The following is a 27870-nucleotide window of genomic DNA, read 5'->3' as shown; positions in this document are numbered from 1 at the left end:
AAAACAGAAATAGACTCAAATACAGCAAACAAATTTATGGTTACCAAAGGGAAAAGTAGGGGGAAGGCCAAATTTGGAATTAACAGATACATTACTGTATATAAAATAAACTCTCTCTCTCTCTCTCTCTCTCTCTCTCTCTCTATATATATATATATATATATATATATATATATAAAATACTATACCATACTATTTTATACAGTATGTAGAATAAACAACAAGGACCTACTGTATAGCACAGGAAACTATATTCAATATCTTCTAATAATCTATACTAGAAAAGAACCTAAAAAAGAATACATATATTTCTATATATATATATGTACAACTGAATCGCTTTGCTGTATACCTGAAGCATTGTAAATCAACTATACTTCAATAAAGATTTTAAAATATAAACATTAAAAAATCATAGTTTATGCTAAAGAGTATGATGAGATGGTGAGTCATCTGTTAAAGACAAAAAAATATACATTTGATAAAATCATTGTAGAAAAGCCCCCTGACTCAACCCTCCAGGAGCAGTGGTAATTTTTTAAAAATACAATGCCTTAACACCCACCCCAACCACATACACACAGATCCTTATCTAATTGACTTGGGATGGAGTCTGGATATGGGTGTTTTTTAAACTTATGGAGAGAGTGACTTGCCAATCAAGCTGAGAACCATTACTCCAGAGACAACTTAGGTCTAGGATACAACAGAAATCCTATTTGAACTTGGGACTTGAAGAATAGGGTCCCAATGTTTGGCTTCCCCTATGGAGCTCTACCAGGTAGCCAATTGACCAAGTTCCCAATATATCCATGTTCTGGGAACTTGGCAAAGAAAGAAGACTGCAAGGTAATCAAGGGAGAGAGGCACTAAGACACACCCTTTGCCCCAGACTGGTACAACAGAGCAATGGGTTTATTATGTGCTTTCATAAAGGTAATCAAAGTTACATTAGAGAAAAAAAAAAGAGTCGACATACCTGGAGTGGTCAAAATAATAGGGCATGTCAGCAGCTACAGGCACGGTCCCTGAAGAACAGGCAAGACCCCAAGACTTTCTCATTAATGCAGGAACCAGATGCTTTCCGCCGATGCCTTGAAAACTCTATAAACCCCTAGAAGTTGGATGAGATCCCAGGTTAAAAGCAAGAGAGAGGAAACAGAATTAAGATTGTCCTGAATTGATAGAGAATAAGATTAAATTTCTTTCACTTTGGATTTGACTTAAGAGTTTGTGGCCTGAGGTATCTGTACTCACTCACTATACACATGTCACTTAGCTTAACCATCAAAAAGTCCTGACAGGCAAACCTGTTATAATCCTAGGTTTATGGATGAGAGCACTTTGATTCAGATAGAAAGCAATTTACATTTCTAACATTTTTTTTTGCCTTATATACTTTGATGTTATATGATTCAATTTCTAAGCGTTCATGACTGTTACCCCTTGGTAATGGGATGCACCTATTTTAATGGAAAAGTGTGCTTTACATATCATTTAATGATTGTTATCTTAACCTCTTATTTTGTCTGATTATAAAATTGCTGCTCTGCTGTCTTTCTAATTTGTGTGATGTTTCTGTAAGCGTGTCTTTTAGGTACACTAACTTTTCTACAATCAACAGGTAATCTGGGAAGGGAGGGAGGGAAGGAGGAAGGAAAAAAAAAAGAAAGGAAAGAAGGAAGAAGGGAAGGGGAGGGGAGGGGAATCCAGTCATAGTGAGAGGGTATTTTTTTTTTAATGTTTCAGTATAAGTAGGAAAAAAATTAAGAAAATAACTTTGAATAATACAATTGATATGATTGAATTAGTATAATACATACCTCAGATTTCTGTGCCCTACAAAAGAAAACACATTTTTTTTTTCAATACTCATTCATGGTAAAATGTATGGTAATCCAGGAATTAAATGAAAATTCTTTTTTCCAAAGGTGATTATCTGCCAAAAATCTACAGCAGATTTCACACTTAATATAATGAAGCATTAGAAAAATTTCTTTTAAAATCAGAAGTGAGACAAGGATGTCTACTATCATTGTTTCCACTCAACATTGAATTTAGAAGTTCTCTTCAGGGAAGTTTTTAAAAGAAGAAAATGATGAAATGAAATTTTCAAAGGAGAATAATAATAGGAATGTAAAGAAGGGAAAAAAATTCATTTTTGATGATATCTGAATGGAATCCTGAAATAATCTCTAAATATACTGTTAGAATAAATAATACGTAACTATAGGAATGAATTGCATCCCATATATCAGTCATAAAAAATATAATCTTAAAGAATATTCCACTTACAATGACCAAAATAAAAGATACCTAGGAATAAAACCTAAAGATACATATATCCTTTATGGAGAAAAGTATACAACTCTTGATGAAAGTGAAAGAGGAGAGTAAAAAAGTTGGCTTAAAGCTCAACATTCAGAAAACGATGATCATGGCATCTGGTCCCATCACTTCATGGGAAATAGATGGGGAAACAATGGAAACAGTGTCAGACTTTGTTTCTTTGGGCTCCAAAATCACTGCAGATGGTGACTGCAGCCATGAAATTAAAAGATGCTTACTCCTTGGAAGGAAGGTTATGACCAACCTAGATAGAATATTCAAAAGAAGAGACATTAGTTTGCCAACAAAGGTCCATCTAGTCAAGGCTATGGTTTTTCCAGTGGTCATGTATGGATGTGAGAGTTGGACTGTGAAGAAGGCTGAGCGCCAAAGAATTGATGCTTTTGAACTGTGGTGTTGGAGAAGACTCTTGAGAGTCCCTTGGACTGCAAGGAAGTCCAACCAGTCCATTCTGAAGGAGATCAGTCCTGGGACTTCTTTGGAAGGAATGATACTAAGGCTGAAACTTCAGTACTTTGGCCACCTCATGTGAAGAGTTGACTCATTGGAAAAGACTCTGATACTGGGAGGGATTGGGGGCAGGAGGAGAAGGGGACGACAGAGGATGAGATGGCTGGATGGCATCACCGACTCAATGGACATGAATTTGAGTGAACTCCGGGAGATGGTGATGGACAGGGAGGCCTGGCATGCTGCGATTCATGGGGTCGCAAAGAGTCAGACACGACTGAGTGACTGAACTGAACTGATACAACTTTATTAAAGGAATTAAAGTTTATACAAAGGGAGCATGTTTATAGGAAGGGAGATTCAATATCATAAAGAAAATAAGCCTTCCCAAATTTATGAACTAAATGTGATTCTAATTAACTTCAAATAAGGTATTTGTAAGTTTAAAAAATTCTAAAATTACTTGAAGTAGAGGATTTATGTGGCAAAACCAGAACTATGTGCACCAACATAGAACTGCATGTTATTTTTCATATAAAGTTAAAAGCACATTGTATTTCATTCCTGACCACTTGCCAGTCCCCGTTTGTTTGAGAGAGACAAGCTTCATCTTGTCTTCAAGCTTCATCTAAATTATTTCATCTGACTGACTGTCATTTTTGCTACATTTACTGCTACTTCTGTCTTGGGTATTCCTTTGGAAAAGATGTATGGATTCATTACATATTCTAATGTATTGTCTATAGATTATAAGATAAAGTCAAGCATGTATCTGCTGATACTTTTAAAGTTGACCTGTCTTTATACTTAGAAATGTCTCTTATTAGTAGGCTTCCCTGGTGGCTCAGATAGTAAAGAAACTGCCTGCAATGCAGGAGACTCAGGTTCAATCCCTGGGTCGGGAAGATCCCTTGGAGAAGGGAATGGCAGCCCATTGCAGTATTCTTGCATGGAGAATTCCATGGATAGAGGAGTCTGGCAGGCTATAGTCCAATGGGGTTGCAAAGAGTCAGACACGACTGAGCGACTATCACTCACTCAAACTTACTTGGTACAGCAAAATGTGAAGAATAGTCAAGATAATTTTGAGGAAAATAAAAGTACACAACTTGTCCTACAGGTTGTAAGCCTTATTATAAATGTATAGTAAATAAAACTAACACAGAGCAGAAAGCCCAGAAACAGACCCAAGCATTTATGGAAATAATATGTGAGACATGGTCTTACAGATTAGAGAGAAAAAGAGGTGGAACAACTGGAAAAATATTAAGCCCTACCTCACACTGTACACAAAAATCCATTGCAGGTATAGACCTAAATTGGAAAGGCAAAATTCTTTAGAAAAAAGCATTTAGAATAATATCTAAGGGACTACAGTTACAGTCGACACAGGAAATGAATATATGAGACATAAAAAAAGCACAGTATCGAGAAAATGGTTGAAACATTTGGCCATATTAAAAACTTTTATTCATTAAAATATAACACTTTTTAAAAGGTGAAAAGACACAGTCTTTGAAAAGATATGTGATTCATATAACTAAAGACTTAATAACTAGAATATATAAATAAATCCTGCAAATTGATAAGAAAAAGATAATTTAAAATTGAACAAGACATATAAGTAGGCAACTCACCGACAAGCCTCAAATGGCCAAAAATCTCATAAAGAATGTTCAACTTTGGAGAAATCCAAAGCACCACAATGAGTTTACATTATCACCTATTGGATTAGCAATAAAAAGATTGTCAATCCCACTTGTTGCTAAAGATGTGGGAAAATAAAAACCTCTTACATATTTGTGAGGACATATTAGAATAACCAGTGTAGCCATATCTGAAAAGAAAGTGAAAGCGTTAGTTGCTCAGTCGTGTCCGACTCTGTGAATCCATGGATTGTAGACCACCAGCCTCCTCTGTCCATGGGGATTCTCCAGGCAAGAATACTGGAGTGGGTTGCCATTCCCTTCTCCAAGGGATCTTCCCAACCCAAGCATCAAACCTGGGTCTCCTGTACTGCAGGCAGAGTCTTTACTGTTTGAGCCACCAGGGAAGCCCAAAGCCATAAGTTAAAGATCTACATACTAATAACACAGCAATTTCACACATAGATAAGAATTTTTTTACCTGCACCTTTTACAGTAGGAAAAAATTAGCATTCATCAGCAAGAAAGTGGATAAACGGTGGTATATTCTAACAGTGAAATATTATACGGCAGTGAAAAACCTTAAAACAAAACCAATACAATGTTCACGGAATAAACCCACAAACATAAAGTTGAGACAAAGTTAATTGATGAATATATACAGTATACTGTTGAAGTCATGGTGAATAAAAGTGTATGTTGTTTAAGGATAGAGACATGTACCAAGAAATCTCCAGATCCAGATGCTTTCACTTGGCACAGTCTCCTCTGTGCCAAGATTTTATCATGAATGGGTATTAATCTTTGTTAAATGCTTATGCTGCAATAATTGATCTGATCATGTAATTTTTATTGTTTAGTCTTTTATTATGGTAGATTACATTGGTTCATTTTAACTAGTGAGTGAATCAGCCTTGCATCCCTGGATTAAACTCTGCTTGGTCATGCTGTATAACTCTTTATGTATTACTCAATTTGATTTGCTGAAATTTTGTTAAAGCATCTTTTCATGATCTGTCTCATTTTGGTATCAGGGGATATTTGCCTCAGAAAATAAATTGGGAATTGTTCTTTCCTTTTTCACTTTCTGAAAGGGATAATGTAGAATTAGTATGAATTCTTTTGTAACACTTGGTAAAATTCTCCAGTGAAAGCATCTGGATCTGGAGATTTCTTTTTCATAGTTCAATTAAGAATTCTTTAATTATTCAACTCCTGTAATATATTTATAGGATTATTCAAATGATCTGAGAGAGGGTTCTCAACACTAGGTGGTGGTAAATGTCCTGGCTCTCCACAAAAAAATGTTCTGATACTATCATAGCAGGGAGGACAAGGCGAGCATCATTACAGCTAGGAAAGCGTGAAAGCATTTGCTCAGATGCTGGGAAAGATTGAGGGAAGGAGAGGAAGGGGGCGACAGACGATGAGATGGTTGGATCACATCATCGACTCAATGAGCATGAGTTTGAGCAAACTCCGGGAGATAGTGAAGGACAGGGAAGCCTGACATGCTGCAGTTCATGGGGTTGCAAGGAGTCAATATGACTCAGAGACTGAACGACAATTTGCTAACAAGAGAGTAAGAATGGGGCCATGACTTTCTTCACAGTGTTTAGCTGGTAGGAGGCCGTCTATGGGGTCGCACAGAGTCAGACATGACTGAAGCGACTTAGCAGCAGCAGCAGCTGGAGTAAAGCAGTTCTTGTCTAAAAGGTTTCTGTGCTGCTAGTCTGCTCCTTCCCTAGTCTTTCAGCTAAAGAGAGCAGGCTCTTTTTTGGAAATTTTGTTGTCTGTGTCGTTAGTATTGTGGGACTGTAGCTTCTCCAGCGCCCAGTAAAGGAAACGTCTACGGCAAAAGGAAACCCAGAAAAATCACCATTATGTCATTACTCAAGTCTCAGTGTCCTCAGGTGCTCTGCCTTCTCCCTTCTCTCTATCTTACATTTTTTTAGCTGTGCTTAGCAGGATAAATTTTTAAAAGGCATCTCTTCCATATTGTCTGAAATTGAAACTATTATTTTTATACCTTCCAGTATGTCTAAAATATTTCATAATAACATTTAAGAAGATTAGATGATGCTGGTGAATCTTATTTTTTAAGGTTCTTGGGGCATGAGACCCACTCTCTGCACCCCTACTTCTCCAGAAACCATTGCCTCCCTTCTCTGGCTCAGCCTATTACTCTCCTCCGCGTTCCCCCTCCTACCCTCTCCCACCCACCCCCAAGAGAAGAATTTAACCAGCTCCAGTTGAGAATAGGGCTAGGTGTAAGATAGGAGCCAACAGCATATCATGTTACATACAAATTTGAGTTATAGCAAAGAGGGTTATTGAAGGAGGTTTTGATCTTTTTTAAAAAGAAAACATTAGCAGATTTTGATATTTAAAATATTTAACAATCAGTGCAGTACTATGTGAAGGCTCTGGTTCCCATGAACCATCATGCATAGAGGATTCAGAGGAGAGGCCATTTGCCAATCCAAAGGGATGTGTTTCAACATTTTGACAACTTGGTTAGTTATGCTAACACATATCAGCTGAATACCAGCTTCATTTATAACTATTAAAAATTTTTTTTGCAGATAGCAGGAAGCGAAACTACAAAGATGATGAAAATTGTTTATAAGCTTTTCATAATCAGAGTCTAAAAAGGGTAAAATAAAAGAAATACCTGATACTCTTTATTTTTTCATATTGCTAAAGCAAGTTGAGATGTCATGCTGGTCAGAAGTTAAATGGAATGCTATAATTTTTTCATAATGAAAAGAACAAAATATTTCAGTCCTGTAAAGTATACCCTAATGTTATAAATGGACATGTTGAAATTTTAAGACCACAATCTCCATTGGCTTTATCTCCAAACCACTATGCATGTAGCAAGGCAGAGATCTTGGGAGATTTTTGCCATCTGATATTTTGGAGCAGGAAGCAGCTGGAAGAGTCATTCATAGCTATGGGAAAAACTGAAATTACATTAATAAAAGCTAAGAATAACTTACATTTCAAAAAAGGTAGACACTATTCAGAGAATCACAAAAGAAGCTGATTGAGAGGATTAGGGCACATAGAACATTCTTTTGTAGGCAGTTGGTTGAGTGAGGAATAGCCAGGATGCATGGCCAGGTAAGACAGAGGGACCAGACATGATCAGAGAGAATTTTCCACATTAAGATCAAACATCGAGTATTGGTCTACTTGCGGCCCTGAGGTATTGGAGGGAGGGTGGGTTTGATGTTGGAACCTGGGCGACTGATGGCTGAGACCGTGTGTCTTCTGTGTTGGAGAGACCCTTTTCCATGTGGAAATGCTTGTTTATATAGTGCTGTAAAACATTAAGGAAAAAATACAGTATGTATGGTTAACCCCTTGGTACATTAAACAAAGAAAATAAGCATTGCATGACATAAAAAACAATAATTTTTAGAATGCATTCATAACAAACTATAAAAAATTAATGACATCCAAATAAGAAAAATAGGAATGAGGCTGAGAATATATCGTGTGTGTGGTTAGACAAACCTTGGGTTGTATAGACTTGCCCAATGACCCGAAGGTGGCCACAGTGAGCACTTCCCATGATACTCTTCTACCCTGCTCATACCCTCTGCAACAATGCCCTGCACATATTCCTTTTCAATCATATATGAGCAGACTTAACAGACACACACACACACCCACAATCCCCCCCAACACACACTCTGAAGTCCTTCCTAGAGAAACCTTATTGAATGCTCTTAAGATTGACTTGTTCACCAAGGATGAAGACACAGGATGAACCGTGGAGCTAGGTCCCTTCAGGGACTGTGGAAGCAAGAGGAGTTTGGAAGATAGAGACTGAAGGTGGAAGCATACTGGCAACAGAGGAAGCTGCATTCTCAGTGGGCAGAGAAAGCAGTGTACGAAGAATTAAGAGAGTGAGGCTAGAGGACTCTATAGAAAGTGAGAAAAACAGAACGACCTGTAAGATTGGGAAGACTCAGTTTATCAGGCAAAGCAATGCAATCCCAAAGTTAAAGGCAATATGGGCCTTTTTAAAGGTATATTCCCTTGTAGCTCAGCTGGTACAGAATCCGCCTGCAATACTGGAGACCTGGGTTCAATCCCTGACTTGGAAAGATCCCCTGGAGAAGGGAAAGGCTACTCACTCCAGTATCCTGACCTAGAGAATTGAGGGACTGTATGTATAGTCCATGGGGGTGCAAAGAGTCGGACATGACTGAGCGACTTTCACTTTCAAGGTATAGTCAGAGCAAGAAGAGCACACTCCTTGAGAAGATGATATTGTGTTAACAGAGGACAAAAAAAAAAAGAAAACAAAAAGGCTCCTCCTCATGTTCTTCTCTTTTGTTCACCATGGAGATATTTTTTTAAGCTGGAAAGGATAATAAAAACACCTTAAACAAAGGCCTGTAGGAAGAATGCAGAGAGTAGCAGAGTTGGCCTCCCTTCTCAATCAGTTCATTTTTCATACCCAGGTAAGCTACCTCTCAGGGCGTTGAAAAAACAGACAGGAGTAATTTTTAGAGTGTCTTGTCTTTGAGAATTCATCACCATAAGAAAAGCATTGGAGGTAAATGATACTGCTGCTTAGAAGACGGAAATAAAGATCGACAAACTGGCACACCCGAGTTTGCTGCTGCTGCTGCTAAATCGCATCAGTTGTGTCCGACTCTGTGCGACCGCATAGATGGCAGCCCACCAGGCTCCCCCGTCCCTGGGGTTCTCCAGGCAAGAACACTGGAGTGGTTTACCATTTCCTTCTCCAATGCACAAAAGTAAAAAGTGAAAGTGAAGTCACTCAGTTGTGTCCGACTCTTCACGATCCATGGACTGCAGCCTACCAGGCTCCTCCGTCCATGGGATTTCCCAGGCAAGAATACTGGAGTGGGGTGCCATTGCCTTCTCCATACCTGAGTTTAATCCTTAGCAAATTCAGGTTTATTAAAGAAATGGTTCAAAAAACTAAGATCATGGCATCTGGTCCCATCACTCCATGGCAAATAGATGGAGAAACAATGACTTTATTTTCTTGGGCTCCAAAATCACTGAAGACAGTGACTACAGCCATGAAATTAAAAGGCACTTGCTCCTTGCAAGAAAAGCTATGATCAACCTAGACAGCATATTAAAAAGCAGAGACATTATTTTGCTGACAAAGGTCTGTCTAGTCAAAGCTATGGTTTTTCCAGTGGTCATGTATGGATGTGAGAATTGGACTATAAGAAAGCCAGACGCTGAAAAATTGGTGTCTTTGAACTGTGGTGCTGGAGAAGACTCTTCAGAGTCCCTTAGACTGCAAGGAGATCAAACCAGTCCATCCTAAAGGAAATCAGTCCTGAATATTCATTGGAAGGACAGATGCTGAAGCTGAAATGCCAATACTTTGGCCACCTCATGTGAAGAACTGACTCATTGGAGAAGACCCTGATGCTGGGAAAGATTGAAGGCAGGAGGAGAAGGGGATAGAGGATGAGATGGTCAGATGGCATCACCAGCTCGATGGACATGAGTTTTATCGAGCGCCGGGAGTTGGTGATGGACAGAGAAGCTGGGTGTGCCGCAGTCCATGGGGTCACAAAGAGTTGGGCGCAACTGAGCGATTAAACTGAACTGAAAGAAATGGTTTGTGCATTCAGAAAGCAATGTAGTGAGTGATAAGTGTTAGAAGAGATTTGCAAAGAAAAATGATTCCGAATTAACTTAATTTCCCTTTTACTTTGGCAAGGGTCAACAACCTATAGCCCATAGGCAAAATCTGGTCTGCAGACATTTTAGTTAAAAAGTTTAATGGAACCCAGCCCACACCCCTTCATTTACATACTGTCTATAGTAGTTCCCACAATGCAATAGTAGGGATGAGTAGCTGCTAAGAAGTCTATATGGCCACAAAACCAAAAGTATTTACTATCTGGCCCCTTACAGAGATCTTGATGACCTCTGAGTTAGAAAATACGACTAATATGATACAAGACACATATCAAAGCTTCTTTTGTGAATACATTAGAGAGATGTGAGTAAGAGTCACAAAGCAGGTAGACTTTCCCTAGACATGAGACTCCAGAGACTTGTCACAGGATGTTACTCTTGGCCAAGTCCTAGGTGCCAATGTTGACAGAGACCATGACAAAGGCATAGTGGCATGCTTGCTGGCTTAATAGAAATCTATGTGCCCAGTGGTTTAGTCATGTCTGAGTCTTTTGCGGCTCCATGGACTGTAGCCCACCAGGCTCCTCTGTCCACGGAATTTTTCAGTCAAGAATACTGGCTGCTGCTGCTGCTAAGTCGCTTCAGTCGTGTCCGACTCTGTGTGACCCCATAGACGGCAGCCCACCAGGCTCTGCCGTCCCTGGGATTCTCCAGGCAAGAACACTGGAGTGGGTTGCCATTTCCTTCTCCAATGCATGAAAGTGAAAAGTGAAAGCTAAGTCGCCCAGTCATGTCCGACCCTCAGAGACCCCATGGACTGCAGCCCACCAGACTCCTCCGCCCATGGGATTTTCCAGGCAAGAGTACTGGAGTGGGGTGCCATTGCCTTCTCCGAAGAATACTGGAGTGGGTTGCTATTCTCTACTCCAGGAGATCTTCCCAACCCAAGGATCGAACATGCATCTTTTACATCTTCTGCATTGGTAGGTGGATTCTTTACCATTAGCACCACCTGGGAAGGCCCAATCTATAGAAGTAAATATGGAAGATGAATAAAGACCCCAAATGATCTAATCAAGTTGGAATGTGGGACTGAAACCAAAATAACAAAAAGGTAAAGATAAAAGTTGCATTTATATATATATATATATATATATATATATATATAATCAATGGCACATATATAATAAAAACTTTGGCAGTTTGTGGGGAAAAATATTTATGTGTATATATATATATATATATATATGCTGCTACTGCTAAGTCGCTTCAGTCGTGTCTGACTCTGTGCAACCCCATAGATGGCAGCCCACCAGGCTCCCCGTCCCTGGGATTCTCCAGGCAAGAACACTGGAGTGGGTTTCCATTTCCTTCTCCAATGCATGAAAGTGAAAAGTGAAAGTGAAGTCACTCAGTCATGTCCAACTCTGTGCGACCCCATAGACAGCAGCCCACCAGGCTCCTCCGTCCATGGGATTTTCCAGGCAAGAGTATTGGAGTGGGGTGCCATTGCCTTCTCTGATATATACATATATGTATATGTATATGTATATGTATATATGGGTTTAACTGACCCAGAACCAGTAGTGTGTTGTGATTTCTAAGAAGATAACCATGGAAAGATGGAAAGATGTTGGCAAGATGGCAGGTTAGGAAGCTCCAGGCCCTTATTCTCCCAGGGAAACATTAAATGAATAACTAGAGACTAGCTAAAATAACTGCATGGGAGTTCTGAAAATCAGTCAGAAATCCATAGTGACCAAGTGAATACCCAGTCATGAAAAAACCACAGGCACAAGGGTAGGAAATCTAATGAAGTTTTTACTCATCTTTGTCTCTCCCTCTTCCAGGGGGTTAAAGTACAGTTTGGGGGAAGAGAGGTCTGGCTCCCAGCTCTCTCATGAGAATCAGAGAGAGTAATATTCTAACCCATCTAGGGGCAGCCTTCTGGGTGTCTGCATCACCTAACTCGGAGCCCAGATGGCTAGAAGTGGGATCTCAAGGTAGAGGAAGCCACGGCAAGCAGTGGGCAGGGCTCCTGGAAAACCCCACAGGAGGCACAGACCCAAAGATGCCTGGAACAAGGGATTCCTAGTTGAGGAACACAAGAGAACAGCTAAGACTCCAAGAAGACATTTAGGAAAATCAATACACTCATTTAAAAGCATCTGTGTATACTGGGGAACTGGGGGAAAAAAAGCACCCCCAGAGATCCAGGGAAAGGGCATGCCCAGGAAGGGAATGAAAAGACCTTGGTCCTCAGGCTGGGCTGATCCTGGGCTCAGGACACATGCCTCTAGTTAGTGAAGGGCTTCCCCTGCACTGAGCCAGTCTACACCTTGAGAGAGGTAGCTGCTTTTTCAAATGCCCAGTTTTCAACACAAGATCACAATGCAGATAAAGAAATAGGAAAACTTCGCCCATTTCAATTTTATTCATTCCATTCATTCATTCTAATCTATTCCAGTGAAATAAATCTCCTCAAAACATTCCATTAGAAAACAACCACAATCTTCTATGTGTGTAAAAATTTACAATCATAATACCTGGCAGGTATCTAACACTTAACTTCTTACTTACACCACACCCTATCTTGCTGGTCCTGTATTATCACATTATGTCTCACATTATAATGTATATATTATAGTAATACAGGATATTACTATATCATTGTGAGACAGATATTATTAATTCTAAGGCTCAGACATTAATTGATTTGCCCAACACTCTGCAGCCAGCCCACTGTAGAAATGGAACAGGAACCCAGGTCTTCTGATCCCTAATGCAATATTCTTTCTGTAGCCCTGCCCCACAGGTAGCATCCCCCCTTTGCTCTGGCTAGACTAGGTTTGGAATATAGTTTTCAACTCTAAGGAGTCCATTTATAAGGAAGGAGACAGGCAGAGGAGGAGAAATGATATGGGAAAGGTCTGGGAACATGTCCTATGGGAAGCCAGAACCATGATGGACCTTGGGGGCATGTTTGGCCCAGGGCTCCTGTGTTTCCTCAGGCTTTGAAGTGGCAGCTCATGGCTTTTAAAGGGTTCCCAGAGCACTTCCCATATCCTGTGAGATGACACAGTATGTCTACCTGAGAAGCTGGGATTATTTCCTGGAATGTGAGACTTGGGACTTATATATATATATATATATATATATATATATATATATATATATATATATATAAACAGAAATCTCAATTAAGTGAAGTTGGAACTATTGTGTCCTGTGACCATAGTAGAGCCCACCAGGAAGAAGAAAGTCTCCTCTTCTTTCTTGGGATGGACTCAGGCAATGAAAAGCCATGGACTGTTTGTTTACTAAAGCTCTCCCAACTTTCATTCCCTCCCTATAAAAGCTTTCTCCTTCCTTTGCCTTGTGAGGCCTTGCACGTGGATGGTTGTGGTTGTAGACCCCAAATTTTGAAGTTCTCAGCTTGAGCCCCAATAAACCCATCTTTGCTGGAGAAATACCTGGCAGTCTATTTGTTTCAGGCCACGTGCTAGGCTCAGTTGGGTCTGACTCTTGTGATCCCATGGATTAGCCTGCCAGGTTCCTCTGTCCATGGAATTTTCCACGTAAGAATACTGGAATGGGTTGCCATTCCCTCCTCTAGAGGGTCTTGCCGACCCAGGGATTGGATGCGCATCTCTTGCACCTCCTGCATTGGCAGGCAGGTTCCTCACCACTAACTAGTCCAACAGATTCTAATTCTTATGGTTGATGTCCACCCTTATGAGTAAAATCCTTGAAGATACTTGGTCAGCTGTCCTGAACACACCACCTGAAGAGAAATGGTTAGAAGGTGCCTGATTCAGGACCTTCCTTCTGGAGAAAGCCAACTACTGTGTCCTCTTGTTGCTGGTGACCTAACACGCCTGTACCCTCCTTCTGGTTCCCATGGTCACCTGAGCAAGCAGGCGATCCTCAAGTCTTCTGGGCTCAAGCAGGTCACCCCATCCCACCTCAGGTTGCTCATGGTGGCTCCTTGCCTCCAAGTCCTAGAGAATTCCCCCCAATTTATTCATCCCTCTTTCAATCACTCACAGAGCCCCATATGGGCTACTCTCTCCCTTTTCCATTTTGGCCTCCAGCCCTTCAGTCCCCACATAGTTTCAGGTCTTTACTCAATGTCCTTTATGAACAGTGCCAGAGACAAAAATGCAATGCTCATCCTGTCTGAGCTAGGCGATACACATTCACAAGTCTGTTGGGCAGCTGGGTGTAAAAAGGAGGTGCAGGGGAGTGGGGGCTGAGTCTGATCCTTCAAGCCCTGAACCATCAGGATTCTGCCAGACCCCCGGAGCAGGAGATTGGTCAGTAACATGGAATCTTCTCTGCTTTTCTTCACCTTCACTGAATGGAGCCCAAGCTGCTATTAATAAAATAGCGCCTCTCGCTCCACAGCACCCCTGCAGGTAGTGTGGTCAGATGAGCCAAGCAGCAGCACCCACCCTGAATAGCTAAGTAACCCTGGGCACGTTCTGCTTTTAGAACTTTGTTTCTCATCTGCTACATTGTGAGATAAATAACCCATCCTGCCTCAACGGATGGATTCTCATGTAAAACACTTATTTAATTTTTAAAAATCAGAAAACAGAAAGACAGTGGAAACTAGATATAATTATAATATGAATATCTATAAGAGAACCATATGTAAATGACTCATACCTTTTAGGGCATGATCCTCAGTATCACCTATTATTGAGCCTGGATGCGAATAAATACTGTCTTCTAGAGGCCGAAAAGGCAAATCTTTTGGCCATGGACAAGAATGAAGTAATTCAGGATATTGCATGGAATCACTGGAATCCATGACACTGAAAAATGAAAAATGGATATCTTTGAGCTGTAAAACCATGAATGGCCATATGACCATTGGGTTATCATTGTCAAATTATTCAGTAGTTTGCAAAAGTATCTCTGTTGAGCTTAAGTTTTCAACAATACTTAAGAGTCAAGACCTATTAGCAGCTGATATATTAAGTAGCATATATATATTAGCATAAAGTTCTCATCCATTATACAAAACGTCACTGAATATTTGCAAAGAGCATGGTGAGAGGTGCTGGCGTCTATAAAACAAGATGAGTCAGGCGTGGATCCTGATTCCTAGGACTTTAGAGTGTGTGTTTATATGTGTGTGTATGTTCAGTCACTTAGTCATGTCCAACTCTTTGCAGCCCCATGGACTGCAGCCTGCCAGGCCCCTCTGTCCATGGAATTTTCCAGGTTAGAATACTAAAGTAAGGTGCCACTTCCTTCTCCAGGGGATCTTCCCAACCCAGGGATCAAATCCACATCTCTTGCATCTCCTGCATTGGCAGGTGTAGTCTTTACCACCAAGACACCTGGGAAGCCCTTAGAATCAAGTGAAACTTATACCGGCAGTCTCTGCTATTTCAAGGTCAGAAAAGATGAAAGCATGCTAGGCAGCCTGATCTGGACCATACATTGGGCATAACTGTTGCTAGATGTTAGTTCCCCTTTTAAGGACAAAGCTGGGGTGTGATCTGGATGCCTGGACTCTCTGCCTCTGGGCCAGTGCACTTCCTATCAGCAAGCTGCTCTCCTTTGCGTTCTACCTGTTCCTGCTTCCTCCAGGATGCAGGGGCGTGGGAGGCGGCAAATCCACCGAAGGGGAGCTCATTCCTCAGAGAGAGCACTGTAAACAGCTGAGCTTTGTTCACGGCAAGGTTAATCATTATTTCTTGCACATATTAATTAGCTTTTATGAACTATTTACTTCTTTTCTTTATTTATGTTTTGAGGCTCTGAATGTTTTCCATATCAATTTATGTGAATACATACACATTTCTGGGGGAACGCAATTCGACTCAAAAGACAGATGGTTTGCTCTCTTATTTTTAGAAAAGAATACCTCTTCATTTAAAACACACACCAAGAAAGGGATCACAGCAAGTTCTGCCTTTCAAACAATTACTGTTCCTTTGTATCAAAGGATGTAGTAAATGAAAATGCTTTGAAAGTCGGAAGTCCAAAAGTGGTGGGGTTGAAAGACACAGGCGTTACCATGTGGTGGGAGCAGACTTGAGTGAAGGTCTGACCCATCGTTTTCACCATGGGAACAGTTGATAGAGAAGCCCATTGCAGTCTAGTAAGCAATTTTCAATTCTTTTTTTTAAATTCTGCTATGGACTGAATGTTTGTGTCCCTTCCCCACTCTGCCCAAATTTATATGTTGAAATCCTAACCCCCAATATGATGGAGTAAAGAGATAAGACCTTTGGGAGGTGACTAGGTCCAGAAGTGCAGCCTTCCTGAATGGGATTAACGCTCTTATAAGAAATAGCTCAGCTGGTAAAGAATCTGCCTGCAATGCGGGAGGCCTGGCTTCGATCCCTGGATTGGGAAGATCCCCTGGAGAAGGGAAAGGCTACCCACTCCAGTATTCTGGCCTGGAGAATTCCAGGGACTGTGTAGGTCATGGGGTCCCCACAAAGAGTTGGACGTGATTGAGCGACTTTCAAGAAAGGACAAAAGGCAGCTCGCTTCTGCCGTGTGGGGACACAGCAAGAAGCCAGGCATCTGCACACGAGGAAGAGGATCTTCATAAGAACCCAACCACGCCGACCTCCTGATCTCAAACTTCTCAGCTTCAGAACTTTAAGAAATAACTGTCTTTTGGTTAAGCCACTCAGCCTATGGTAATTTGTTATAACAGCCTAAACTGAGACATTCTTTCTCTCAGTGTTCCCATCAAGCTACCTAACTGTACTAAAAACTGAGAGCATGAATAAATGCTCAGAGATCTACAGTCTCAACATTGTCACTATAATGAGTTAACTAATTATAATCTAGAGTATCTAGTATCCAGTGAGATGTGCAGACTTGGGGGAACCATTTAGTGGGGACTCTAGTTTTTGGTTATCAAATTTCTCAAAGGAAACCCAAAATATTATGACAATAAAACTTAGAAATAAAGGAAGCCATTACTCATTTTTTAGGTTGGCATTCTCATGATGAAACATCCCCCTCATAAAACATCCCTTTGCCATGGCAGACTTCTAAAATGGCATTTTAAAGTTACATTAATACCCCCAAAATTATAAAATGCTCACTTGGAAAATATGGTGAAGAACAAAGAAAATAAAAATTGGCCATAATCCCATCACTAGGAGATAATAACTGATAATATTTTGACATATGCCTTTTTAGTGTTTTTTCATGTTACATATACATGAATATTTTTTAAAGCTACACTATATCCTGGATATACATTTGCATCTGACTTTTAACACACCATTGATATTATAAGCACTGATTTGTATTTCAGTTCAGTTCAGTTGCTCAGTCTTTGCAACCCCATGGACTGCAGCACTCCAGTCTTCCCTGTCCATCACTAACTCCCGGAGCTTGCTCAAACTCATGTCTATCAAGTTGGTGATGCCATCCAACCATCTCATCCTCTGTTGGCCTCTTCTCCTCCTGCCTTCAATATTTCCCAGCATCAGGGTCTTTTCAAATGAGTCAGTTCTTTGCATGAGGTGGCCAAAGTATTGGAGTTTCAGCTTCAGCATTAGTCCTTCCAATGAATATTCAGGACTGATTTCCTTTAGGATGGACTGGTTGGATCTCCTTGCAGTCCAAGGGACTCTCAAGAGTCTTCTCCAACACCACAGTTCAAAGACATCAATTCTTCAGCAATCGGCTTTCTTTATAGTCCAACACTCACATTCATATATGACTACCAGAAAAACCATAGCTTTGACTAGACAGACCTTTGGTGGCAAAGTAATGTCTCTGCTTTTTAATATGCTGTCTAGTTTGGTCATAACTTTTCTTCCAAGGAGCAAGCATCTTTTGATTTGTATTTAACTGTTTGTAATTTACTTCCCTGGTGGCTCAGACGGTAAAGCGTCTGCCTGCAATGCGGGAGACCTGAGTTTGATTCCTGGGTTGGGAAGATCCCCTGGAGAAGGAAATGGCAACCTACTTCAGTACCCTTGCCTGGAAAATCCCACAGATGGAGGAGCCTGGTAGGCTACAGTACATGGGGTCACAAAGAGTTGGACATGACTGAGTACCTTCACTTTCACTTTATAATTTACCCAAAATTTATTTTAATATATGGAAGCAATGAGCAACTTAATTGTATTATAGGACCAATTTTTCCAATTTACTGAATATTTCATCAAATTCTCATGAGTTTTTTTTTAACATTTTAGGATATTAAAAATAAAACACATATATGCTGTGTGGATGATTTAGAATTTACAGAAAAAAAGATGAAGACAATAAAAATAACTGATAATTCTAGAGGAATACCCACTGCTAATGTTTTAGTGTGCTTGCTTCCGGTCACTTCTTGTCTATTTTGTTGTCATGCATAGAGAGAGACCAAACCCACAAACTCCTGCTGAAGAGTTCTTTACTTAGTTCTCTGTCACTGCTCTGGCCACAGATGATTAGAAAAAAAGATGGTTATCTGACATCAGATCAGATCAGATCAGTCGCTCAGTCGTGTCCGACTCTTTGCGACCCCATGAGTCGCAGCACGCCAGGCCTCCCTGTCCATCACCAACTCCCAGAGTTCACTGAGACTCACGTCCATCGAGTCAGTGATGCCATCCAGCCATCTCATCCTCTGTCGTCCCCTTCTCCTCCTGTTCCCAATCCCTCCCAGCATCAGAGTCTTTTCCAATGAGTCAACTCTTCACATGAGGTGGCCAAAGTACTGGAGTTTCAGCTTCAGCATCATTCCTTCCAAAGAAATCCCAGGGCTGATCTTCAGAATGGACTGGCTGGATCTCCTTGCAGTCCAAGGGACTCTCAAAAGTCTTCTCCAACACCACAGTTCAAAAGCATCAATTCTTCGGCTCTCAGCCTTCTTCACAGTCCAACTCTCACATCCATACATGACCACAGGAAAAACCATAGCCTTGACTAGACGAACCTTTGTTGGCAAAGTAATGTCTCTGCTTTTGAATATGCCATCTAGGTTGGTCATAACTTTCCTTCCAAGGAGTAAGCGTCTTTTAATTTCATGGCTGCAGTCACCATCCGTAGTGATTTTGGAGCCCAGAAAAATAAAGTCTGACAGTGTTTCCACTGTTTCCCCATCTATTTCCCATGAAGTGATGGGACCGGATGCCATGATCTTCGTTTTCTGAATGTTGAGCTTTAAGCCAACTTTTTCACTCTCCTCTTTCACTTTCATCAAGAGGCTTTTGAGTTCCTCTTCACTTTCTGCCATAAGGGTGGTGTCATCTGCATATCTGAGGTTATTGATATTTCTCCCGGCAATCTTGATTCCAGCTTGTGTTTCTTCCAGCCCAGCGTTTCTCATGATGTACTCTGCATATAAGTTAAATAAACAGGGTGACAATATACAGCCTTGACAAACTCCTTTTCCTATTTGGAACCAGTCTGTTGTTCCATGTCCAGTTCTAACTGTTGCTTCCTGACCTGCATATACATTTCTCAATCTGACATAGGGGCCACCAATTATAGACCAGCTTGTTACCTATGTTACCTGTGAGGATTCCAGCTAGAGATTTCTACCCAAGATGATTGACTCAACCAGCCACATCTTTGCTTGAGAAGCATGTATTTAGGACCTATAGAGAGACAGTCAATGGTAGTAGCAGGGACAACTGAAGTAGAAATGGAATGTAATAGAATGTGCACAAAAGTCAAGTGCTAAAACCACTGGGAGGCCCATATCGAGTTCTCAACCTACACATATCAGGTTTTGAATCACAGTTTGACATATTAGGGACCCAAGGAAAAAAAAGACTTTTATAATAAAAATTGAGAGAGAGCATCAGCTAGCAAACATTTTCAATCGTACTAATCAGAGATGTGGATTACAAATTACAGGCACCAACTCTGGCTAATTTAAATTTCAAAAAGGGAATCGCTGAAAAGCTATTGGGTAGTTTGCAGATTTAATGGAAAACTAGAGAACCAGGCTTTTACACCTGGCAAGAGCTAGATGCCAAGAACACAGCCAAGCTGCAGTACAGGGAGAGATTGGTAGACATCACAGCTTTTGCTTCACACTGGACTCTTGATTATTCACCACTGGTGACCTGAATGACCTCAAACTGCCCCTGCATCTGTGTGTCACTCCCTCAAGTTTCAGAGTCCCAAAGAGAAGCTTCTTAGGTTCCAGTGAACCTTGATTATAAGGCTGTGCCCTCCCTAGAGGGCTCACATCTACTCCAGTCATATTCCACGGTGGAGCCTGCTTCCCAGCGTCAGGAATTCTCTGAAGTCTAGGGACAAGCACCATGACTGTTAACTAGCCAGCAGAAAATAATGTATTCTATCCAACAAAACTCAACTCACCTCTTTTCAGAAGGTCCAAAGGGGGCTTTAAAATAATCTCCATAAAGCTCAAAACTTTTCTTGAGTTCTAACGCTGTAAAATAACGTAGACTATTGATGATGGGTGCTGGTACTAGACCCCTGAAATTGGAAAAAAGATCCACAGAATTCTGTAATGATACCAAGCATATACACACACGTTATACCTAAATAGTGACTCTTACATCACAAGTAAATGCATTTGACAGCAAAATCTATTTGGAATAATGTAATGTATACACTTACAAACACATCAGAGCTTGTCTTAGATACTGGTATTACATTTTAATTTGTAGATTAAGCAAATTTGTGTTTTCCTGAATATTCCTTATCCATTAAGACATTAATATTGGCAGATTATCTTCCTGTTGATTAGTGCATATTCTATTGTAAATCCTCACCTATTTGTTACGTGAAGTCCAGCAATATATCAACTGCTATAAGAACTGAAACAGATATTTTTCAGTTTTGTTTGTAATCTAATACCTTGAAATAATATCAGAATAAAATATTTATAAAAATTCTGTTTTACTTTCTACTGAACTCTAGTACAAAATATCCTTTTTTCATCTATACCAGCCTGTTTTCCCAGAGTGACTTGAAAGAATCATTAACTACTTTTAGTAAATAAATCCTGCCGCTATTCACTCTAGAGTTGCTAAATAGAGTTGCTATGTGCAAAGTAGACCGATTGCATATAAAGGCATGCAAATTTCAGAGCACCCTTCTGCCCTTGTATGACCCATGAGAGGCTCAGATTTAACATGTCCACAGTGTGCCAGTAGGCACGGCCGCTCAGCTGGTTAGAGGTCGGACAAGCCCCTACTCAGCTGCTCTGGGGTATACTGCCCATCTCCTGACTACCACCCATAACCCCTCCTCCAGTAGGATTTGTATATTCCATACAGCCTGCCTTTAGAATCAGACTATCCAAAGATAGCTTACCAATATGGAGAAAAGAAATCACACTTTTTTTTTTTTTGCTACATAGAAGACAAAGATAAAACTTAATTTATATTGGGTTAAAGATTTTCAACAGATAGCTTGAAATTACAGACAATAAAAAGAAGTGAAATTGAAAAACATTTTAAAATGGCTTTAGCGTTCTGCTTTCTTGAATCACTGCACTTTAAAAAGCTCTTTAAAACACATAATTAAGGTCTTGTCAGTGATCTTAGTAACTTTCTGAAAACAGGGGCATCACTTTACTACTCGAACTTTCCAAAAGGTCACACAGAAAAGAGAATTCAGAATACTGAAGCCTATAACATTCATGAGAAAATAAAACACAAACATTTCATAAACATCCTGGTTATTCATTGTGAGTATCGCTTAAAGTTGAAATGTGCCTCATCACATGTGATAATTAATAGTCCAGTAATTATTATAGCCACCAATATCTATGAAGCCTCTACTATGAATCAGGGGCTAAGTGAACCACTGCATATTAAGAATGGAGAATTCATGGATTAATAAAGATACAACGGTCCCCATCCTCATGGAATTTACAGTTTAATATGGAAAGGAGACATTAAACAAATGACCCACAAATCATTAACTACTATTGTTTTGAGATTCAGGAAGGACAAGGACGGGCTCTTCAATAGGATAAAATTAACCTTCCATCATCAAAGCCTTGGTGAAGGCAGATACTTATATTCAAACACGACCAGAAATATCATCCTTTGCAGTCCTCAAACACTGCAAAAAATCATCTGTTTCTAGCAACAGTGAGTATACTGTGCCTTTAAAAACATGTATAAATGAAAGGGAAATACACTTCTAGAACTAGGCTTACTACCACCAGGTCCATTTTAGTACAAAGGTCCCTGGTTATGCTGACAATTTAGGATTCACTTCATATACCTGGATACTAAAAAATCAATCTAAAGATGCCCAACTATAAACACACGTGACAAATATCTACCTTTGAAATAGGAACGTGTGCTGAGGAGGCGTGTTTTCCATTAGGGTCTGCCGGGCTGTCTCATACTGTCTCGCCAAAGACTCTCTTTCCTAGGCAAGAAATATGATCTATAATTATACTGAATTAAAAATGTCAGATATTAAAATAGCTATAATCATCCTCTTCTTGAGAGAGACTGCCAAATGTGTGGAAAGAAAAAAAAAAGGCCTATAAAACAATATTTGTCCAGTGGAAAGAAAAAAAACTTTGTAAAACAAAAATGTTTTTATGAAGACTGAAATTTAAATGTGGCAATTTTTATTAACATGTCATATTATTTCCTACATCTTTCTAATGAGATTATCTCTTGATGATACAGACTATTACTGTCTTTTTAGTTTTATCAGATTTTTGCACACACAGTAACTGACTGAATATATCTGATGATAAGTATGAATCTGAAATACGACAGACTGTGAGGTTTTCCTCCAGTATTTCACCAACACCCCATCACCATCACTAAATACCAAAAAGCGCAAACATTTCTATTTTGGGGGATGAATGATTTACAATATAGATATCTGACTGAGGAAGTTGTAATTACTTTCCCCAATCCAATAAAAAGTTTCAAATATACATAGGGATTTATGCTGGGAAAGTAAAATGAATTTAAAATAGCTTCTCCTAAGGGTTGCAATGAGGGGTACATGAGATAATGTACATGAAAGCCCCTTCCAAATTATAAGTGATGCATAAAGTCTGTTTTCAATCCTAAAGGAAATGATCCCTGAATATTCATTAGAAGGACTGATGCTTTAGTTCCAATACTTGGGCCAACTGATGCGAAGAGCCAACTGATTGGAAAAGACACTGATGCTGGGAAAGGTTGAAGGCAGAAGAAGGGGAGGACAGAGGATGAGATGGTTGGATGGCATCGCTGACTTAATGGACATGAGTTTGAGCAAGCTCTGGGAGATGGTGAAGGGCAGGGAGGCCTGGTGTGCTGCAGTCCATGGGGTCGCAAAAAGTCAAACACGACTGAGCTGAGCGACTGAACAACAACAAAGGCTATTTATGATCTCCACCATAACATCTCATTAAACTTCTGTTGTGATGATCTTAAGAAGGTTGTTGTTCATTTTGCAGCATTATAACAGCTGTGCAAGAGGTTGATAACCTATGAACTATCCTAAAAGCTGATAAACACTTAAAATTTCAAAATAGCATTGAATTTTCATAATCTTTACAAGAAAATGAGGCACTAAAAATAATCTCAGGCAAATTCACCTCATGTGTATGACCGCAGCAATTTAGCACTACTTCTGCTCTCATTTCTGAGGAGTGAATCTGTTGGTTCCTGGTGGGATTTGATTTGCTTTTCTATGAAATTACTCTGTTAGGTTTTATCTCCACCAGGGTTGGCAGGCGAAGCTACCAGAACCTCGGGCTGCAAGAGGCTTGAGTGCTGGTGCCATCATGGATGAGAAACCGCTAACCCTCTAACACAGAACACAGCAGATTTCCACTCTAGGCTCTCGAAGCCTGGGATTATGGGGGCTGAACAGTTTCTCAAGGAGGTGGCAACAGATAAGGCATGACCCTGGGCATGTCAAAGTTCATGAGAACTTTTGACAACATGTGGTCTGCTGATCTGCTCCCCTCCCCCCACCAATGCGGCCCCTTCTACTCTCATATTGCCTTTTGATCACAGCTTCTACTCTCCAGTTCCACCATAATGTTCACGAATCTTATGTTGAGATGCTGGAGATGAATTATAGCTGAAACACAGCGTGTGTGTATTTCATCTCTGTTTCTCTGCTCTCACTCCTGCGTACCTGAGTGCCCTTGACCAGAGAAAAGCTGCCTTTAATTGGACCTGAAAACTTTCTAGCAGGTAGCATTCAGGTTGGTCATGTGTAAATAAAGCACGGATACCACTAACAGGCAGCGGCTGCGAGGCAGTGATGTGTGTTTCCCATCAGTGTGTATGAGGTTTAGCGGCAGGACAACCTAACTGCGACATGAGCTGGTTCTGGTTGTTAAGACACAGACTTATCATTAAAGAATAAAGGTGGCCAAGGGGCTTCCCTGGTGGTCCTGTGGTTAAGACTCTGGGCTTCCAATGCAGGGGCTGTGGGTTTGATCCCTGGTTTGGGAACTAAGATCCTACATGCTATGGGTAGCACTGCCCCCAAAATGGATAAATACATAAAGGTGGAAATATTTTTTTTAATATATTAGAGGGAAAAAAAAAAAGAATAAAGGTGGCCAAGAATGTGTGTTCTGGAGTTCACAGTCTGGATACACCATGCCCTGGGAAGTTAAACAAAGAACTTATATTTGAAAGTCTAAGCTCAAAGGAACATAAAGATGTACCATCCAAGGAGGGTGGGAGAGCAGATACAGAGAGAAAGTGATGGGGAAAAAAAAAAAAAAAAAGAGCTGGGCTTCCCAGGACTACAAGGAGAGGGGCTGATGGGCCCCTCATGTCGAGGGAGCTCCTAGGGTGTGGTGAGATCTTAGGAGTTGGCACTGGGCGAAGGTACTTGCAGGAGGAGATCTGGAGAATACCAGAACCACTGGCTGGGAATGGAACTCAGGGTTTCAGACAAGGTGCGTTGCCATGGTAACCATGATAACCATGGTAACCAGGGGCCCTTCCCTTCCCTAAATTTCCAGGACGGTGTAAACCTCAGGATTCTTGAACTTAATCCAAAGACTGGGAGTGATCCCCACTCCTAATGACTGATGTTTGATTTCCCACAGATTCTAGTAGGTGGGAACAATTCTAGATTCAATTTATTTTGCATAAACAAATGGGATATTTCCTGCACTCCAGGATCACTTCTGCAGAAGTGGCAATGATTTAGGTCTCTGTATTCCCAACATTCACAGAAAACCCATCACAAACAGGAAAAGAACACGACCTAATGTGAATGCAGGCCAACTCCTGTCCATCCTGACTTCTCTAAGTTCTCAAAGGGATTAGAGTAAGTTATAGGACAAGTCTACGTACTGCAAGCTTATAAAACATGGGCTCTTTGAGTGGACTTGCTTTGAAGGCTCAGCACAAGAATATTCAAAATTGTATCTCAACATCAAAGCAAGTTTTCCCTTAAAATATACATATTTTACAGTATTAATTCTGTGTAGCGCTTTTCTGTGCCTCTTAACTAGAAGAACTGAGTGTCAGAGTTTTGACTAGGCGCCTGGGGGAAAGCTACTCCCCAAATCTACACTGAATATTCTACTTTTAGAACCCGTGCCTATTCTTAGAGGTGTAGAAAGTGTGTGTGGGGCTGGTGCGGGGGCTTGTCTTCAGCTGACACTGTCAGAGAACAGTCCTGGTGAAACTTAGTGTTAAAATATCCAATGTCCTTTTTGTCTGAACTGCGTAATGTTCAGCTGCGGCTTCCCCCTCCCCTTCTATCCCTTCTTACCACTGGCGTTTTTTTGCCTGAAAGTCTGGCCCATAATTTCACAAAGTAGTTTCTGTCTGCAAAATCCAGGGACTCAAACTCATTTGAAACTCTTAACTTCCTAGAAATCTTTTCAGGTTTCAGCTGAGGTTTCTTAGTATCTCCTAGGGAAAAAAAATAAGGTTTCAAATAAAAGGCATAAAATAGGATACAACAACTTTCTGAAGTGGGGGAAATGTTTCATATCTGGATTTGCTCAAATACAACAAAGTGTATACTTGAAGTCTGTGCATGTCAACTTGAAAGTAAGATAACTAAAAATGTATCTTAAGAGTACAATAATAATTATTGTAAATATAAAGGTAGTCCACATCACCTAGTAGAAACATTCTGGGAGTACACTTTGTGTTCAATCAGTAAAGACTTATGCATGGAATTAAAGGCTTCCAGATACTTAACTGAAAAGTCCCCTTAATAATTACTTTCCTTTTGACAAAATTGTCCTAAAAGGCTAAAATAATAATGAACATGCAGTGCTAATAATAATAGTCATAATACACACACAATGCTAAGAAAAAACTTCTAAAAAGAATGGAATGGATGATGAGGTCACTATTTAGCAGAATTTATACATAAATGTCTAAAGTTTCCTTTAAAACATCAGAATGTCCATAGACCTAGAATATGGAGAAGGCAATGGCACCCCACTCCAGTACTCTTGCCTGGAATATCCCATGGATGGAGGAGCCTGGTAGGCTGCAGTCCACGGGGTCGCTAAGAGTTGGACACGACTGAGCAACTTCACTTTCACGCATTGGAGAAGGAAATGGCAACCCACTCCAGTGTTCTTGCCTGGAGAATCCCAGGGACGGGGGAGCCTGATGGGCTGCCGTCTATGGGGTCGCACAGAGTCGGACACGACTGAAGCAACTTAGCAGCAGACCTAGAATATAAAGAATCTAAATTTCTATCACTGCTCATGTATCATGGGGCCAAGTGTAAATACTTTTGGATGTATTAGGAATATCACCATTTTTAGTATTGCTATAAAAATGCCAAAATAAATCATCTCCACAGTACCAATACGGCTGACTGAACAGATGTGGGAAGCGAGCCCCAACTCAAGACAAAATTGAATAGTGGATAATATATAACAGAAGTGTGTTTTTAACACAGAGCAAAACTGAAAGCAAGAAAGAAACATTTTCAGGTGCTGAAAGTGAAGATTCTAAGTCAGAGGAGAAGACATTGACACCAAGAAGTCAGAATGTTTTGGGCCTGAGGTTTCTGGACTGAGAGGCGAGGCCAGTTCCCATATGCTTCATGGACAAGACCTGGGCTCTTTATTAGGTGGGAAGTTGGAAAAGGCGTGTCTGGAAATCTCAGGACTTAGGCTGGGCACAGGCTCACCTACACCAATGATGGAAACACCCATGGGAAATCAGACCTTTAATTCTGGGCTGTGTGCTGGTACAGAATCTGAACTTGAACTCCTACCAACTTACGTAGCAATCCCCACTGCAGCCAACAAAAACAAGCAAGGTAAAAGCTGTTGCAGACAAAGAAGTTTTTAACCATGGTAGGGAAATCCAAAGCTTCACCATTCAGCACCTGTCTTGAAGGGAAGAGACTCAGAAGATGTAACATATGCATGAATCCACACCCAAGGAATTCCAGGTGACAGAGCACTTGAGACACTGAAGTAATTAAGTTTATAACAATCACAGAGATAATAGGAGACAATTGTTATGTGGAAACATCCTCTATTCAGTCTTCTTGATGGAAAAGCCATCCAACCCATATTGGTTGAGCACCTACTATGTGCCAGACAGCACACTGAGTGTTGGGGGTAGAGCAGGAACTAAAATGTCTTGACCTGTGGGATTTACATTTTCATGTTGGAGATGACAGACAAATAACACACCAGATAATGTCAGGTGGTGATAAGGGCAACCAGGAAGGTAGATAAGGAGGCAGAGTGAGGGAGAGCATGATGGTCAAAGGAAGTCCTCCTAAGGAGGTGACATCTGCACAGGGGTCTAAAGTTATAAAGGAAGCATTCAAATACCTTGATACCTTTGATATGGGACAAAAACATATCAGGCAGAGAGAACGGCTT

At 40.5% G+C, this 27870-nt stretch overlaps 1 protein-coding gene across 1 annotated transcript in view; it reads right to left on the bottom strand.

Annotated features, from left to right (window-relative positions):
* Nucleotides 1–7639: 7639 nt before the first annotated feature.
* The window catches only part of LRGUK (leucine rich repeats and guanylate kinase domain containing), a 103427-nt gene continuing 83196 nt past the window's right edge, over nucleotides 7640–27870 (bottom strand). Inside the window, exons 16-20 of the mRNA XM_055590962.1 lie at nucleotides 25773–25912; nucleotides 22354–22442; nucleotides 20409–20528; nucleotides 14766–14914; nucleotides 7640–7770 (exon numbers count right to left, since the gene is read on the bottom strand). Coding sequence (XP_055446937.1) covers nucleotides 7640–7770; nucleotides 14766–14914; nucleotides 20409–20528; nucleotides 22354–22442; nucleotides 25773–25912 — 629 coding nt within the window. The remainder of the gene's footprint in view (nucleotides 7771–14765; nucleotides 14915–20408; nucleotides 20529–22353; nucleotides 22443–25772; nucleotides 25913–27870) is intronic.

This window comes from Bubalus kerabau, chromosome 8 (genome assembly GCF_029407905.1).
Source record: "Bubalus kerabau isolate K-KA32 ecotype Philippines breed swamp buffalo chromosome 8, PCC_UOA_SB_1v2, whole genome shotgun sequence".
Taxonomy (NCBI): Eukaryota; Metazoa; Chordata; class Mammalia; order Artiodactyla; family Bovidae; genus Bubalus; species Bubalus kerabau.
The sequence above is the reverse complement of the archived record's forward strand: the minus strand, read 5'-3'. Positions and strand labels throughout refer to the sequence as shown.